This window comes from Paramormyrops kingsleyae, chromosome 17 (genome assembly GCF_048594095.1).
Source record: "Paramormyrops kingsleyae isolate MSU_618 chromosome 17, PKINGS_0.4, whole genome shotgun sequence".
NCBI classification, from domain to species: Eukaryota; Metazoa; Chordata; class Actinopteri; order Osteoglossiformes; family Mormyridae; genus Paramormyrops; species Paramormyrops kingsleyae.
Genome location: NC_132813.1, coordinates 24,487,195 through 24,504,035, shown reverse-complemented (window position 1 = coordinate 24,504,035; position 16,841 = coordinate 24,487,195). Strand labels below are relative to the sequence as shown.

At 40.1% G+C, this 16,841-nt stretch overlaps 1 protein-coding gene across 6 annotated transcripts; it reads right to left on the bottom strand.

Moving 5' to 3' along the window:
* Positions 1 to 1,484: 1,484 nt before the first annotated feature.
* On the bottom strand, positions 1,485 to 14,521 carry LOC111833653 (uncharacterized). Of its 6 annotated transcripts, XM_072701146.1 has the most exons (6): positions 14,337 to 14,521; positions 13,633 to 13,748; positions 12,850 to 13,039; positions 12,412 to 12,643; positions 12,057 to 12,251; positions 1,485 to 11,474 (listed from the first exon to the last, which is right to left on the bottom strand). In XM_072701146.1, exons 1-6 carry the CDS (start codon positions 14,350 to 14,352, stop codon positions 11,234 to 11,236), a joined length of 990 nt encoding a protein of 329 aa, XP_072557247.1. In that variant the 5' UTR covers positions 14,353 to 14,521; the 3' UTR covers positions 1,485 to 11,233. The 6 variants fall into 6 exon arrangements, 4 of the variants coding, with proteins under 4 accessions (XP_072557247.1, XP_072557245.1, XP_023647925.1 ...); XM_072701144.1 differs by lacking the exon at positions 14,337 to 14,521 and having other exon boundaries at positions 13,633 to 14,106; XM_023792157.2 differs by lacking the exon at positions 14,337 to 14,521 and having other exon boundaries at positions 1,485 to 9,470; positions 13,633 to 14,106.
* Positions 14,522 to 16,841: the final 2,320 nt, after the last annotated feature.

The following is a 16,841-nucleotide window of genomic DNA, read 5'->3' as shown; positions in this document are numbered from 1 at the left end:
ATATTTGATATTTGAAAACCTTTTTTTTGTATGCTACAAGAGTCAGTGTACTTAATTTGTGTTGATCAGATGAAGCAGCCCTTTGTATTATTTGGAGAGTGGTAGTATGGAAGTTTACCCTTTTATTTCATGTTTAAAACTGTGTTGTTGCCTATTGGTGATTTATATCTGTGCCGTTTAATTCATATGGCAGGGTTTGTTTCTTTGATGGTGTATATTGCACTAGTATCTAGTAATCGTGTCTTGAAATTTAAATAAATATTCATTTAAATGGAAATTTGTTTTTCAGGATGGGATTTCTGCCGTTTTCTAACCTCATACTTACCTCAAGTTGCTTTTTGGGACACACATAGACTTGCTTGTAGAGAAGTTTATTACAGCCTCATAAAATCAACAATAATGATAATAATCATAGTGATATTAAAGCAAATAGAGCTCTGGTATCGGAATAGTATCGGTATCGGCAGATATCCAAATTCAGGTATCGGAATCGGATCGGAAGTGAAAAAATGTGGATCGGTGCATCCCTAGTGCTCGCATAGTTCATTTGAAAAGAGTAGAAAAAAACGACATTGCTTGGGGGTAGCCCATATCAAATTTTTACAGTATTATATTTTTTCAAAACAACATATAGGATGATACAATATCGTTTATATCCATTTACTTTCAATGTATGTTAAAATTAGGGCTTTATTAAAGATTTTTAATATAAACCAATAGTATTCCTTCCTGGTTATAAACAGTGCCAGTGGTCAGTTGTGACACAGCTACAAACCATTCAGTTAGAGGCATCTCACGGGTAAGTAGATGGAGGGGAAAGACCAGGAATCATTGTCAATGGGGGTGGTGTGTGGCTCAGATAGCTAAGTCCCTATATCAGTAATCAGAAGATTTCCGCTAGGAGTCCTGGCCTTGGCACAACTGTATCATGTCTGTGGGCCCTTCAGCAAGGCCCTTAACCCTCAGCTTCAGGGGCACTGCACACTAGCTAACCCTGCACTATGACCCACAAGCTTATACTTGTACAAATAAAAGCTTGTTTGTTTTGTTACTTGGTTCATTTGAAAATATTATTTAAAATATCTTAATTTGTTTAATTTCATTGAAGGCCAATACCATAAAATGAGGGTGTTTTCAGTTATTAATAGCATGTTTAATGGTTGTTAGGCTTCTAACTTTGGAGCCATTTGTCAAATAAGTTAGGAGACAGAAGGTGAATGTTAACAGAGCAATATCATAAACTTAGTAAAAAAAAAAATAGACTGTTGGTTGATAGTAGAGTGAAACCTTATACAAGTCATGATCAAAAGTTTACATTTTTTGTAACCAAATTAAAATACATTTATATTATTAAACACTGATAATTCTGTCATTATTGCAGGATGCATAGAAGAGAAACAAATATCATAACCTGGGCAGGGGGGCCAAACATGTTTTCCTGAATACAGGGAGTCCTTGAACAAAAAGAGTTTGAGAACCATTAGTCTACGTATAGCACTTTTGCGACCACTTCTCAATTTATTGCGGTTTGGAAAAAAATATAAAGTTGTTCTATGACAAGTGTGTCTGGCAATTTGATGAGAATACACACAAATCATTCAGACCACAAACAAGTGTGCACAGTTTTGAGAAAAATGTTACAGCATTTGTAGAGCAGAAACACTGTTTTCTGAAACGTCTACAAGCATTTGAAGTTGTACCATAAGTATGTTTTTCAGTCTGCATTTTTGAGAAAATTTTCCAGTATTTCAAAAAGTGTATAAACAAAAACTCTATTAATGTTATGATTCTAGTATGCCCCCTTGTGGAGACATAATATAAATGCATACAGTAGAATTAAAAAAGGTTGCTTAATTATTGAATAAAATGTTTATAACACCTTGCACAACAGAGTCACCTCAAGGTGCTTTACATGGGTGTATTGTGATCCATTACATCATCATTAAGACAGAATAATACAAAAACAGGAAAAAGTGAAGACAAAAAAATGAAAGAAAGAAAGCCAGATGTGTGACACCCTGGGCACCATTCACACATGTGGGAAGGAAGACAGCATGAGTGGTCAGAACATAATTTATAAAAATCCACCCCCAACACACACACTTACTTTTAAACTTTAAACTCAATAATAACTATTATTTTACACCATAAAGCAAATCATCTGGTACACACAGATTTGCAGACCTCCTAAACACTTTTTGTATAACCGTGAACGCTCTTGAACCCAATTAGCATCACAAAGTACAGTTAGCCTTGTGCTGTCATTCAGACAGCACTACCATTCAATATTCCTGTAACTGCAATAAAGCACACACACACTCAGCTGTGATAATTTAGTCACACTGCTCCAAAGGTGCCATCGACCAATGAGAAAACAGCAATGCAGTTTGAATACATACTGTCAGAAGGAACAAAGGACAAACTACAGGAAGAGGTAATGAAAGAATTTAGGAGGTCAAGTGTTACGGTGAGACATGATGAAAGATGGATGAACCACATAGCGGCTCTCATCAATCAGGGTTTATTACACAAAACAGAACAAAGGGAGAGCCTGAAAACAAAGTATAAGGGGTCAATACAAGTAGGTAAGAACTAGAACTAAACTATAACTAACCAAAAGTGAACTAATACTAAAAATACAGATAGAAGACATGGGGCTTCAAACAAAGAGCAGAACATATAAAATGCAGGAACTAACACAGTAACAACCACAATGACCAGCAGATGAAACAAGGCAAGAACAGGCATATATATACACATTTATACAGTGGTACCTCAAACTCCTTAGAACTCGAATTTCTTAAAAGTCGAACCAACCAGTTCGAAAAAAAAATTACCTAGAGCTCAATCTGAATTTGAGAAGTCAAACCGCAAACGCCGACCTAAGATAACTTGTACGCGCGGGAATATGAGCCACGCGGCATGTCTTTCAGCTGAAACAAAGGGTAAAGCTTCAGTCTCAGCCTCGCATTCGCTGTGATAGCACCGTGCATGTTAACACTAGCTGAATACATATATTTAGACAGTAAAAATACAATACATTTAGACAATGACAGTAACAGTAATTATTATATAATAAAATACATTTAAAAATAAAGATTTCTTATTCATTGTTTTAATATCAATAATAAACCATTAATACATTTAATTATAATAATATTGTCGTGCCCAGCGGGGACGGAACGGAGACAAAGGCGCAGACATCAGGGTATCAGGGAATACGGGGTTTAATTACAGGTAAGGCAGGCAAAACGCAGACGGACAATACAATGACCAGACTGGGGAAACAAACTGAAACACGGACGAAATACAGAGGACTAATGACAACAGCCAGAAACAGCTGATCACACGGGGATTCCACACGGGGTTAACGAGGGGGCGTGGCACACAGAAGGAGCGGACGATCGGGGCAGGACACATTTTTTGGATACATTTATTTTCTTACTTTACAAATTACTGTTTTGATAAATGTGCTTAGATGTGTTTAGTACAGTATATGCTCTTGTTTTAGCCTGTTCATTTTATGTTTAAAAAAACATATTTAGGTGTAATTTTTTGAGGCCGGGAACCAATTCATTGGTTTTCCATTATTTCTTATGGGGAAAATTCGATCACAACTTGAACTTTTTAGGATTCGATCCGGAGTTCTTGACAGATTAAATTCGAGTTCTGAGGTACCACTGTACTCATTATTGGCTAACAAGCAGCTGGTGTGGGCTGTTACAAACTAGTGGCAATGAGGAGCAGATGGGGTCAATCAACAGATACAGAGTTGTCGAAAAACCAAGGAAAAGTAAAACAAGAAAAAACTGAACATACTACAAACAGGGAACAGGGAGCAAAAACAAGCGGCAGTAACCGAAATACACAAACACATGATAAACCAAGAAAAACCACAAAATAAATGTCATATAAAAATAACAACAACCACCCACAACAGAAGTAAGTTTGGACTAGGGCTGGGAAAATAAATGAAAATTAATCAAAACTGACATTCATAACCTCTAATTGACAATCTTGCCCATGTCAGATACGTCACTTTTTTTTAATTCGGTGAAAAAAAAAAATCTGTTAATACAGTACTTTCCCCAGTGTGTGTTCATGTACTATCACTATAAAAATATACTACCGCGTGTATTATCATGTGACTCTGCCCCATCCAGTCTGCGACATGGAAGCAACTCAACGACATAGAGGTGAACTCAAACACCAAGCTGACTGAGCAACTCCAGCAGCTTGTAGCAAAGAAGAATGTCGTGTCCATCGATTGGACACATTGTGGCTTTAGTGAAGATGACACTGAACAAAAAAAGAGGTCAAATGTGAAGACTGAGAAAAAACAGTTTGCTGCTGTCACTGCTTAATTTCGTAGGGGCCATGATTACTGTACCACTAAATGTAGTGTAGATAAAGCACAAAAAATTGACACCAAACACAGGAACACAGCTATGGCACGTTGAACTAGGTTGAGAGGTACTACGAGCAATTCATAGTCATAAACATTTCAGTAGGTCAGCTAGCCTCGATCTGTTTTGTTTAGTTTTAGCAGGTCTGTTTTTTTTTGTCGTGTTCCGAGTTTTTGATCGAGTCATGGCTAAATTTCTCTCGACCGACCAGTTCAAGGTTCTTATTTTGGTAGACTTGAATGTGTCTCGACCATACAAGTTTTAGCAGGCACGGTTGAGTTCCAAGATTTAGGTTGAGGTACAAGTCAAAAAAAAATCAACAGACCTGTTCAAACGCCCGAGTTGGTTGAGTTAAGAGGCGTTTGAGTTCCAAGGTTCCACTACTGTAATTTGAAAAGCGTTTGAAACAGCTGTACTGTATATTTTGAATGAGTCAGTAAATAGTGACACTGTCCGTTTTATTACCTTATATTCGTGTAATAATTACACAAATGTCAATTAGATGGCATTCTGCCTGAGAGAACGAAAAAGAAAAAAAAAATTATTATAATGATCCTCAGCTTACTGTGATCGATTTCACCCAGACAGATGTGATCACTATGGTTTTTTAGTTGGTTTTTCCAGCATGTGAATTTTGCTACCAGAGCGGAAAATTGCCTGGACATTGTTTACACTAACTTTCGTGAGGCCTACAAGGCCGCCCCCACCTCGGCTACTCGGACCATATCAGTATGTTCATGGTTCCTGCATACAAGTCGCTGCTGAAATGCTCCAAATCGGCCCAAAAAAGCATCAGTGTGTGGCCAGCTGGTGCTATCTCGGCCCTCCAAAACTGCTTCGAATCGACCAAATGGGACATTTTTAGGGAGGCTGCAATGAATGGTGACTCCATCAACCTGGAGGAGTACACAGACTCTGTGACTGGTTACATTTCTAAGTGCATAGAGGATGTTACTCTCTCCAAGGAAATCACCACAAGAGCCAACCAAAAGCCCTGGATGATGAGAAAAGTGCGCAAGTTGCTCAACACCAGAAACGCAACCTTCAGATCTGGAGACAAGGCTGCTCTCAGGGCGGCCAGAGCCAACCTGTCTCGTGCAGTGAGGAGAGTCAAGTGGGACTACAAGCAGCAGATCAACGAACATTTCAACAATACCAGAGACACACGGCACATGTGGCAGGGCATTCAAGTCCTCACAGACTACAAGCCCATCCCACACAGAAATGATGCCACTCTACCAGACCAGCACAATGATTTCTTTGCACGGTTTGAGGAACAGAGCAAGGAGCCTGCTAGGAAAACGACACCACCCTCCGACGACCTGGTACTCTTGTCACTCCGCAGATGATGTGAGGAGGACTCTATAATCAATCCGCGCAAGGCTGCAGGACCAGATAACATACCTGGTTGCGCTGACCAACTCTCTGGTGTCCTCATAGACATCTTCAAAACATTTGTCTGCCAGTTGTCTGCCACAGCAGGCTTCAAATCCACCACCATCATCCCAGTGCCGAAGAAATCATCAGTGATGTGCCTGAATGACTACCGACCGATCGCACTGACCCCAGGCATCATGAAGTGCTTCGAAAGGCTGGTCATGGCCAACATAGAGAAGTCTCCCTGCCTCTCTAGACCCCCTTCAGTTTGGATACCGTTCCAACAAGTCCCCCAATGATGCTCTTTCAACTGCCCTCCACCTCTCTCTGACACATCTGGACAAAAGATTTTAGCCCCGCCTTCAATACAATCATCCCACAAATTTTGTGAAGCTGAGTGGGTTAGGCATGAACACCAGTCTCTTTAACTGGATCCTGGATTTCCTGACGGAGAGGCTCCAGTCAGTTCAGATGGGATGCAACATCTCTAACACCATCACCTGAGCACAGGAGCTCTGCAGGGTTGCGTACTCAGACCTTTGCTCTTCACCCTGCTGACTCATGACTGTACAGCCACACACAACACTAACCACATCATCAAGTTTGCGGATGATACAAATGTGCTGGGACTGATAAGCAGGGATGATGAGTCTGCCTACAGAGAGGAGGTGGAGCGGCTGACCAAATGGTGCAGGCACAACAATTTGTCCCTCAGCGTTGACAATACAAAGGAGATGATTGTCGACATTAGGAAGACACATCCTGCACATTCTCCATACAACATCAGTGGCCCAGCTGTGGAGACTGCGGAGAGTACCAAGTTCCTTGGGGTGCACATCACCGAGGAACTTACATGGACAACAAACACCACCTCCTTAACCAAGAAAGCCCAGCAAAGACTACACTTCCTGCGACGGCTGAAACGAGCAAGCCTTCCCCCTCCTATCCTCACCACGTTCTATAGAAGGACCACTGAGAGCATTCTAACCAGCTGCATCACCATCTGGTATGGAAACAGCAACGTTTCCGATCGCAAGCGCCTGCAGAGAATAGTTACAACAGCCAAGAATATCATCAGGGTGCCTCTCCCATCACTACAAGACACATTCACCACAAGGACTGTTTGAAAAGCCCGCAGCATTGTGCAGGACACCTCACATGAACTGTTTACCCTGCTGCCATCCAGGAGGAGATACTGCAGCATCACAGCGAGATCAGCCAGGCTGCATGAGTGTTTATCCCCAGGCTGTCAGGTTTCTGAACACCATGCTGCAAAGTATGTGTTTTCTACTTTTAACGGAACTTGATTTTTACATTAAAACTAAAATGTGACCTTTTTCATGACATTTTCATTTCAACCGATTTATGCTTTGATTTCAGTTGCTTGAAGTATTCAATGAATAACCATAAATGATTCATCTCTGTGTGTTTCCTTCAATTATTCTTTCATTAAAAAAAATATCCCCGCTTAAATAGTTGAGCATATTTACGGTACAAATCTTGTCTATGAAATTTGAGGGCTATAAAAGCAAGAAAAAAAGTCATTCATTAATTGTAATCGAGGTAAAATGCTCAGTTAATCGTGATGCTGGGTGTGTAGGGCGTAGTGCGTTCACACTTACAACTAAGCCAAAATTCAGTGCACTGAAATTACCCGGAGCACGCAGTGCAGAATGATGGACACTACTCGCACTAAACGGACGCCATTTTGACTACGTAGCGGAAGGGGAGGGACTTTCGGCAAGTTTTTATTGTTAAATTAAGGTGGATAACAACACAGACATGTAAGCCCAAGTGGAGGCAACTGCTTCATATAAAGCTAAATAACGTTAATAAAATTATTTTACTGATGTATACTGCGGTGTCACTCTCTGATGACAGTTATAGATAATTTGTTTGAGTTTGCGATTATATCGACTTAGAAGAGTTTGCGCACGTAAATGTTAGCAGTTTTTTAGTAGTAGATAGGTTATATACACGCAAATAAAACCACAAGGAAATTCATTGTAAACAAAACACGGCAGATATTTTGGCGCGCTGGAGAATCGCGATCAAATGCTACTCCGTCACTTCCGGTAAGTACAAAACATTGGTGTTCCATTTAAGACAGCACTTACCCATGGTAGTGTGCACTACAGAAGGAAGTGCGCACTACACCTGTGCACTGACGCAAGTACGCGATTTCGGACACACCCACTGATTTGAGGTCATATCACCCAGCAATGGCCGACTGCTTAGCCCCTGAAGCCACACAGCGGCCAACGGAATTGGGAAACACCAGGAGTGAAAAATACAGGATGGCTGGTGACACTTACTGGCCAAACAGAGAACAGACATAACAAAGGGGCAGGGCATAGACCGAGCCTGACAGTCAAAGGAGACGAAGAGGAGGAGCAAGACATCAAATAAAGATTAAAGATTGTGATTATAATAGTAAAACATTATAATATGAATTAAAATTCGCTTGTAAAGTAATCTGGAAAACCAAAGTGTGTGCAAGAGTTGCTATCAAATCAAAATGCTGTGTCGATATCTAATTACAGCAGAGATTGCCTCTTTTCAGAGATATTAACAAGACTTAGCACACATTTCAAAAGGGCTCAAAACGCAAAAATCTCTATCTGCAGTGGACATAAAAAGTCTGCGATGAAAAACTGCCTGGCTTGCTTGAAGAAAGATATTACAACTGGAAGACTTGGATGAAATATACTGCTAACTTAACCAGTCACGGGATTCTTATGTCTAGCGATAGAAAAAAAAATTACGCTTTATGAACGATTTGCTGTGTTTTTTTTTTTTTTTTTACTCCAATAGATAGTGCTCCTTGTTCATAAAAGGGCACAAAGTATGCCGCAAACCAAACCAAGGGCACCATCTAGTGGAGTCAAAAAGTACAGCAAATGGTGCATGAAGCATCATTTTGTCCATCACAACTCACACCTTTTCCAGAGTATGAGAAAGCCCATCTGTTACGTCAGGTACCAACTACTTCTTCTTGATTGGTCCAAGCCCAGTTTGAGAAAAGCGTGCTTGAAACGTAACCTGCTTTGGAGTAATCTACTTTTAAATACTCAAGTCTGACACAAATTTACATCTAAAGACAATGTGTCAATCACAGAGTTTTTTGTCACAGACTTTGTTTTTTCAAAGATTGGGGATCTGGCAGAGTCACTATTCACAAGACTGCAACTAGACTTTTTTTTTGGGATTATCTTTTCTTCTATTTATTATTATTGGTATTCTTCTTCTTATTACTATTATTCTTCTTTTTGGGATTATTTATGCCCAGCTTTTTTCCTTCTCCACTCAAATCACGGTACAAATGAAAAATACGTTAGAGACACACTCTTACTCACTCAACACGTAATTCTACCAGTTTGAACTCCTTTTCCACATTCCACCACTCCACCAAAGGACCACTGCTTCTGAAGCCTAACAGAGTCTCCTCCATGTCTGTCTACCCTACCTGAGATCCTGTATCCACTTCGCTGCTTCCTATTGGTTAACAATTTCCACTAGTGATGGGACATATAATACAGAGACTTCGGAGCTCGCCTTGTCAAAGTGAAGCCCAGTGACTCAAAGCTGGGAGTCGGAGCTTGCTTCATTTATGCAATATCACGTGACCGATGACATCCGATTCATCCTTTGATGTCAGGGGTGTTGGATCCTGTCGGCTCTTCGAAACTGAAAATGGCAAGAGGTGATCCTCAAATGTTTTGAAATAGTCTGAGCTGATGTCTCCCAATTAGGTGAATGAATATTGAAATGGCAAAATACAAAATTACACCTCATTCTCTCTTCCCAGTCCCCCATCTCCCCAGTTTAAAAACTCCCCTCTAAACCGCAATAACTGAAAACGGTCACAGGCATTGTAGCACCTAATTGGCAGCAGGTTAACAACAATTAATGCGTTCGTCCCAGATCCAACACAATATTTTATTGTAAATACATAATGACTGAAAATACATACAAGTTAACCAAAAGAAACAGTGTTTAAGATTATGTTTAGCATAACACAGTCTGACCCTGCTGTCATACCAGCCACATTATTCATTTGATGCAAATGCATATACTTCATTCTCAGATTGTTTGAAGCACTGTCTAACCCCACTAGGGGTCTCTCTATGTTTGGTAAAAAAAGGTTTGAAGACTCTAAACATGTTTTGGCACTTTATTGGAAACGCCAGAAAGCTTCATGAAGCTTCATCGGCCCATCATTCATATCCACGTCACTTACAGCCATGCCCGGATCAATGTTGAGATCAATCAAAACATGTCAGTTTCGTATAATATATTCATTTTCAATTTTGAGCAAAATGTAAAATCTAGTGATGAACAATGAAACAACTGCTGCACATATTCTATTAAAGATCCAATGCAATTTATACTACTGCAGTAAATCATCATTAAAATTAATTTCTGCACTGGAAAACTACCCAGAAAAATTTCACTGAAATGTTCACCTAGAATCCTATATGAAGGTGATGGTGGGGCATTGCTCAGAAAGGTTAGACAATAAATACTAACAGACCCCAACCTTGTGCCCTGTGCATCCTGGGATAGATATCCAGTGCAGGATAGCAATCAGCTAAGTTTTTATAAAAGATGAATGGTTAGATGAAATGGGAATTCAAAGAGATTTTCTATAATTAAGAAAACCATAGCTTTATACCCTGCAATATGTATACTTAATACAGTTCAGAAAAACACTGCTCAGTTAGCTGAATTTTCTATACCTCAACTGCCTCTTTGTATGTATGTGTGCCTGTGACATACTTTCTGTATAGTAGATAGGGCTGTGCGATATGACCAACATCTCATATCCCAATAAAGATATATATCACGACTGCACCTCGAATTTATGGATTTTTATTTAACAGATCTGCTGTGGTAGGAATTGTAGGACAAAAATCTGTAAATAAAAAGGAGCAAGTTCATACATGTACGCCGATCCACAAATATCCAAAACCCTTTTCACGTGTACAAATCACTCCACAGCACGTCTGCGGGTCCTTGAGCAAGGCCCTTAACCCCCAGCTCCCTGGCCGCTGCTACGGGTGGCTGCCCTTCGCGGACAACTTACTCTACAAAGAGCAAGCTGAGGGAGGCGTAAAGACAATTTCCCCAGGGGATTAATAAAGAAATCAATTATAATAATAATAATAATTATTATTATTATTATTATTTTTGTGGATATGATTTTACATAACCAATAAAAATACATATTTTTGGATAGTGATGTATTTCTGATCAGCTGTGGCATATGGAGCCCCTGAGACATCTGGATGGGAAAATATTTTTTTTGAAACGAGTTTAAACCTTAACTCCAACACCTTGGTAAAGTTAGCTTTATATGCAGTTTTCTGGCTAATATCTTTCAATGTTTGTAATATATTTGTTTGTATGTATGCACTTCACATTCAGTAACCTAACTGTCTTGCTTAAAGTCACTGGCGGCGAATGGACACAGTGGAGTTTGCTTTTTCTCCCCGTGTCGTCGTGGGGTTTCCTCCGGTTTCCCCCCCACAGTCCAAAGACAAGCTGAGGCTAATTGGAGTTACTAGATTGCCCATAGGTGTGCATGTGTGAGTGAATGGCGCGTGACTGTGCCCTGCGATGGGCTGGCCCCCTGTCCTGGGTTGTTCCCCGCCTTGTGCCCGTAGCTTCCCGGGATAGGCTCCGGACCCCCTGTGACCCAGAAGGATAAGTGGGTTGGAAATGGATGGATGGTGTACATTGTTCTAGTTTAATGCATACAGCACCCTTTACAAGACATGCCTATATTATTTAGGTTTATCCATGCCATCACCTTGCAGCAAATAGCAAGTGTAGTGGGATCGCGAGATTGCAAGTGAACACAACCTGTGTTACAAAGAGATCGTAGTTATGTTTGCAATGAACAATATGTAAAAGGAATCTCCTGAGATAACACCATATTGTTGGAAGTAATGAAGTTTTACAGTAAAACAGACGTTGCCTCTTGGATCAATATTTGTCCTCTGCAGTGATGCAGCCACTGAGTAGTTTTGTCATTGTTGTCATTTGTTATGTAACAGTACCTCTTGTAGTTGTTATTTTTAATTTAAGGTTGTAAGATAAATGAACCAGATTCCAGTACCAATTACATGCATGGTACACCATCCAGGTCTAAAGTCTGCCTGAAAGAACATACCCTGCAGAACATCCACAACATTTACAAAGTTTTAGACATGTTTTAGAAAATGTCCGCAGCTGGCAATTTTTGCTTGCTATCGATGTTAACTGGAATACCTTTTCCGGTTGGATGAAGGAAGCACCGTTGAAGCATGTGGCTGCTGATATTTGTAGGTTGCCAACAATGGGCTGTCTCTCCCACTGTCTGGAGTAATTGCAGTTTGGACAACGCTGAGTGAATGCCACGTAAGTCCCCATTCTTCATCACTGGAAATCACAGTCTCTCTTACACACTGGACAGTTTTCAAACAGCTGTCTGAGGCAGATTTCAAAAGCAATATATTTTGTGTCACTGTACATGGCCCATGTCTCACACCTAACATAAAACAAAATTAAATTTTTGCTTCCCAAATATCCCCCCCCAACTCTAATGGATAATAATAGGAATACACAGCTAATAAACAAAACTTACGATATGTCAGATTCCTTTGTAAGTACAGAATCTTCGGGGTTGTAAGCTGAGTCCAGAATCTCTTCTTTGACTTCAGTGGAAGTCTCTCCTTCCTCCTCCTCCAATTCCAGTCTAGGTCTCTTGATAGGTTGCAACCCTGAACCCTTTATTGATCTAGAGGCCAGTGGTAAATCTGGGTAATGGGAAGTAGGTCTGGTGCCAACACTGTCAAAAGACACCATTGTCTGGATGCCTGTTAATAAAAGAAAAAATACCATTATTCTGCTGTAGCATAATAACAATGGTAAAATTTGAGCCTGAGACAAGTCAAATGTAATAATAATTTTAGAAAACTATACAAAGCACTATTTCCTACAGTCCACATAATTGTATTTATATGATATACAACAATTATGGGTACTTCATCTCAAATACAAAAACCATCTTTATGCCTTATACCTTTGCTTCTCATGTGCGCTTCCTTCAGTGTTCCCCTGGACAACTGTGTGCCTACTGATTTCCGCTTTGCAAATGCTACGGATTGTGTTCCCACAGAAGCAGTCCGTGGAGGGTCCGTTTGGCATTGAACATGTTGAAATCTGGTTGTAGTGGAGTGGTGTTGGGTACCGGGGTCCTGCTGTGATGTACTCTAACATAAAGACGAAAATTACGTTGACTAATTTTGTATTAGATGAAAACAGTCAGGAAAACGTCGAACAACACTGTACCCTGTGAAAGTAATAGACCACACATACACATATGAATACGCGCTCAAAATGTCTCTCTGCCGAGTTGTTTAGGCTGCAGAGAACTTCATGCCTGTCGCAGCACTGCACTAAAGTGAAAACTACCGAGCATTTGATGATGATTTCTAAAGCAATGTTTTCCTCGAAAGGGATACATTATACGAAGATTACGACTGAAGAAGGTTTTAATTGATTAGACAGAAAATCCGCATGCTTTCCTCTATGGAAACGTTTTTGTGTTTCTTTTTGGGGACAATTCGTTGTAATATCCGGTGGTTTCCAAGGTGTTCGTGAACGGACATAGGATTCTCTGCAGGAAGGCAGAACTCGGCGTAATACCTGGGTATTAGAAATTTAGCTAGCCGGATAGCAGAAGCCTACAGCGGAATGTGACCATAACATTACAGCTTGTAATCATAAATCCACTTCCACACTTGAACAGTAGTAGTAACTACCTTGTTTGTTTTAAACACCACAAATAATAATGCATACTTACAGGTTGTGAACCTGTGTCTCCCGTCGGACCACATACAGTTGGAACTGCCCCGTTCTTCATTACTAACAACTGCGAAAATCCAGCGTCGAATTGCTTTCGGTTTTTAAAGCAGTCCTCTGTAAAGTGTCGAGCACACAGTGAAACATTTGGAACCGTGGAGGGAACAGTGGCAAAAATGAATTTCAACCATCGAGTTCTTTGTGGTTCTGCCTTCGGCAGAACATACAAAGGACACTTCTCCTCGCAGAGCAGAACACAACGTCTTCTCGACATGTCTCAAACAACTCCTAGGTTGCGGTCAAATATTATGTCCTGTGTCCTTTTCCTAGTCACTTTTCATTAACCTCGATGGAAACGTCATGAGATGAAGGAAAAGTGTGCAGTAAAAGTCATAAGAACCTAGAAAAAAACCGCGATGCTAACAGAGCCAGACTGCTCTAGACTACACAATTATGCGACGGCGAATGTTATAGACGTGGGTCCGCCGTGTAAAACTACAATGTTCAGAAACTGAACTACAAAACACGGCAGCTTAACTACGTGCATGGTTACCGTGTTGCTTCACGCTCACTATATAAACGTGGACAACACGGTGAAAAATATTACTACATTACCAAGGTTGGAATTTAACTATTAAAAGGAATATAGGCTACAGGTCCCGAAACTGAAACATAACGACTGTCACATAGAGAATGGTTGCTCACCTTCCTGTCCACACATTTATCGAGATGCATTTCAGTATGAAAATAATTGTTAAATTATGGAAGACAGGCATAATATGTATCCCATGCTAAAGGAGATAAATGAAACAGTGAAGCACCAGTCCTTGACATTTTATACAATTCGAACAGCTCTTGTTATATCTGCCACACTCCCGGGTTATTTCACCGGGTATAAGGCTATTCGACTGCAGCCATAGCTTCCATTTTAGTAGTTGCTGTACAGGTGGTGGGTTGTGTGTGGGCGTGACAAGCTTACAGGCAGATGGCCAATAAGGATTGTTTACGAGGCGACCTCACAATGACACAGAAGTAAGTGCTGGGTTATGGGTTATGGCCAGTAAGTCGTATAGCAGTCCTGTAGAAGATGACATGATCTGAATAGTTAGGAATAGGATAATGGCCACTGTGAAGTGATTTAGGTTTGACTGGATTTTCTGTTCAGCTTCCCTCATGGTTAACCCATGGTTGATAACATGGTCTACAACAGCATCTCTGATTTCATCAGAAATTAGACATCTTTGTATTGTTCCCCAGGTATAGGTAAAGATACATCACAATGAATTTTAAAATAATATACCAAATACCCTAATTTTAAGTGTATCTTTCAGGGTTGGCGCCCATCTGATCCTGCCCTTGTCCTCTCCCTGTTTTGGCCAACAGGCGTCACTGGTCATCCCACCTTCCTGCTCCCTGTCACATGCCCTTCAGCCCCAGTGTGCTTTCCCCAGATGACACAGCTGAGCGTGCGGCTTAGAGACTGTTACCCTCCTGTCATGGGTTTGAGGCTGGCTAAGGACCAACCTCATCCGTTTAATTATATTTATTTGGTTTTCTTTTCCCCAGTGTTTTGTTAAATTTTCTACTGTAGTTTCCCTGTCTTAGTTTTGCCCTCCTTGTGTTCTGTTCTGGTTTTGTATTGTACTTTTGCTTCATGTTAATTTTCTTAGTGTAGTACTTCCTTTTGTTTCCTTAGTTTCAGGTTTGTAGTTCCTTAGTTCTGTGCTTGTTAGTCTTAGTTACTTAGTCTGTGTCTTGTTGCTAATTGGTGATTGTCTCATGTTCTGCTCCTGCTCCTCCTTGTTAGTCTGGCTGTTTTAAGTGCCTGTTTTTGTTTTACTCATTAATCAGCCATTGTGGTTAGTTACTGTGTGTTTGTCACTCTGTTCAGGGCTCAGCCCTGTTCCCTGTGTTGCTCACTTCTCAAAGTATTCGCTTTGTGGTTACTTTGTTAAATTCTTATTTCTCCCATTTTGTTCTGACCCCTCGCAGTCTTTTTATTTTGTGCCTTTGCCAGTGTGTTCTGTTCTTGTTAATAAATCCTTTTTGTCTCTGAGTCGCTAAATGGGTCGTCACCTTTTTTCCTGCCTGTGCCATGCCATACTGTAACAGTATCAACCTAGAAAATATAGTAGCCATAGCATGTATCAAATAAACTACTGTATTTTTAAAATACTTTTCCAAGGGAGCATGAAATCACTTTGCAAACCTTCAATCTTGGGTTGCACCAATACCATTTTTCAGACTGAGTATGAGTACATTTGTGTACTTGCTGATACCAAGTACTGATAAGAATACTTAAGGCAGTATTTTTACCACTGAAAATAACAATGACCTAAACTGGCATAACAAGACTAATACTCAAATGAGAATTTGTCTGGACCCCATCAGTTCATTTACAAATTTCACGGGGCGTTACCAATGGGTGAATTACACTTGGTGAAGAGTAAAATCCTCATCTATCCACTGTGTGGTTAAACTAAGGAGAGACATCAGGCATACGCACTGCTACTCCATATATCACTTGTAAAGCTGATGGCTGAAAAGTCATGCAGCATTCCGCTAATATGCTTTTTCACAATGTTGAACACCTTTGGTAAAACAACATAATTTGTATATTGACTGTGTGAACCAAATAATTTTCTGTATTGTTTTTGCTTTTTGACTTACGTGCGTCTGACCTTCTGTGATCGTTAGGCAAGCTCCAAAAAATATTCCGGTTTAATTGGTCACGGGCAACTCGCAAATGACCTGAACCGTGAATGTCAAATGTGCAAATGTGAAGGGGGTATATTACTGTTCTTGCAAAATATTTTAATCTGAACATTAGCTTTAATAACCTTACAACCTTACTCTCTTCACCATTTGTGTCTGTCTCAGGACCTCTCTTTGGCTCCCACTCTCTCCATCCCAGCCTCCTCCTCTTTCTTCTATTTTTTATTTTTTTAAATCATCAGCTATAGATCAGTTCCTTTTTAATACCACAGCTTCACTTTAACACCACTGTTTCACATGTTTTATCATCAGTGTGTATGTGTAGTTTATGTGTACAGCCAAAAGTTTTGAGAATGACACAAGTATTGGTTTTCACAAAGTTTGCTGCTTCAGTGTTTGTGAACCATTTTGTCAGATGTTTCTGAAGTATAATTACATGCATTTCATAAGTGTCAAAGGTTTTGATTGACAATTACATTAAGTTTAGACAAAGAG

Coding starts and splice junctions, on each gene's coding strand:
- LOC111833653 (XM_072701144.1), bottom strand. CDS start 13,905: ATGTCGAGAAGACGTTGTGTTCTGCTCTGCGAGGAGAAGTGTCCTTTG. Junction 13,040..13,632: donor GAGACACAGGTTCACAACCT/GTAAGTATGCAT, acceptor TCTTTATGTTAG/AGTACATCACAGCAGGACCC. Junction 12,644..12,849: donor AGCGCACATGAGAAGCAAAG/GTATAAGGCATA, acceptor TTTTATTAACAG/GCATCCAGACAATGGTGTCT.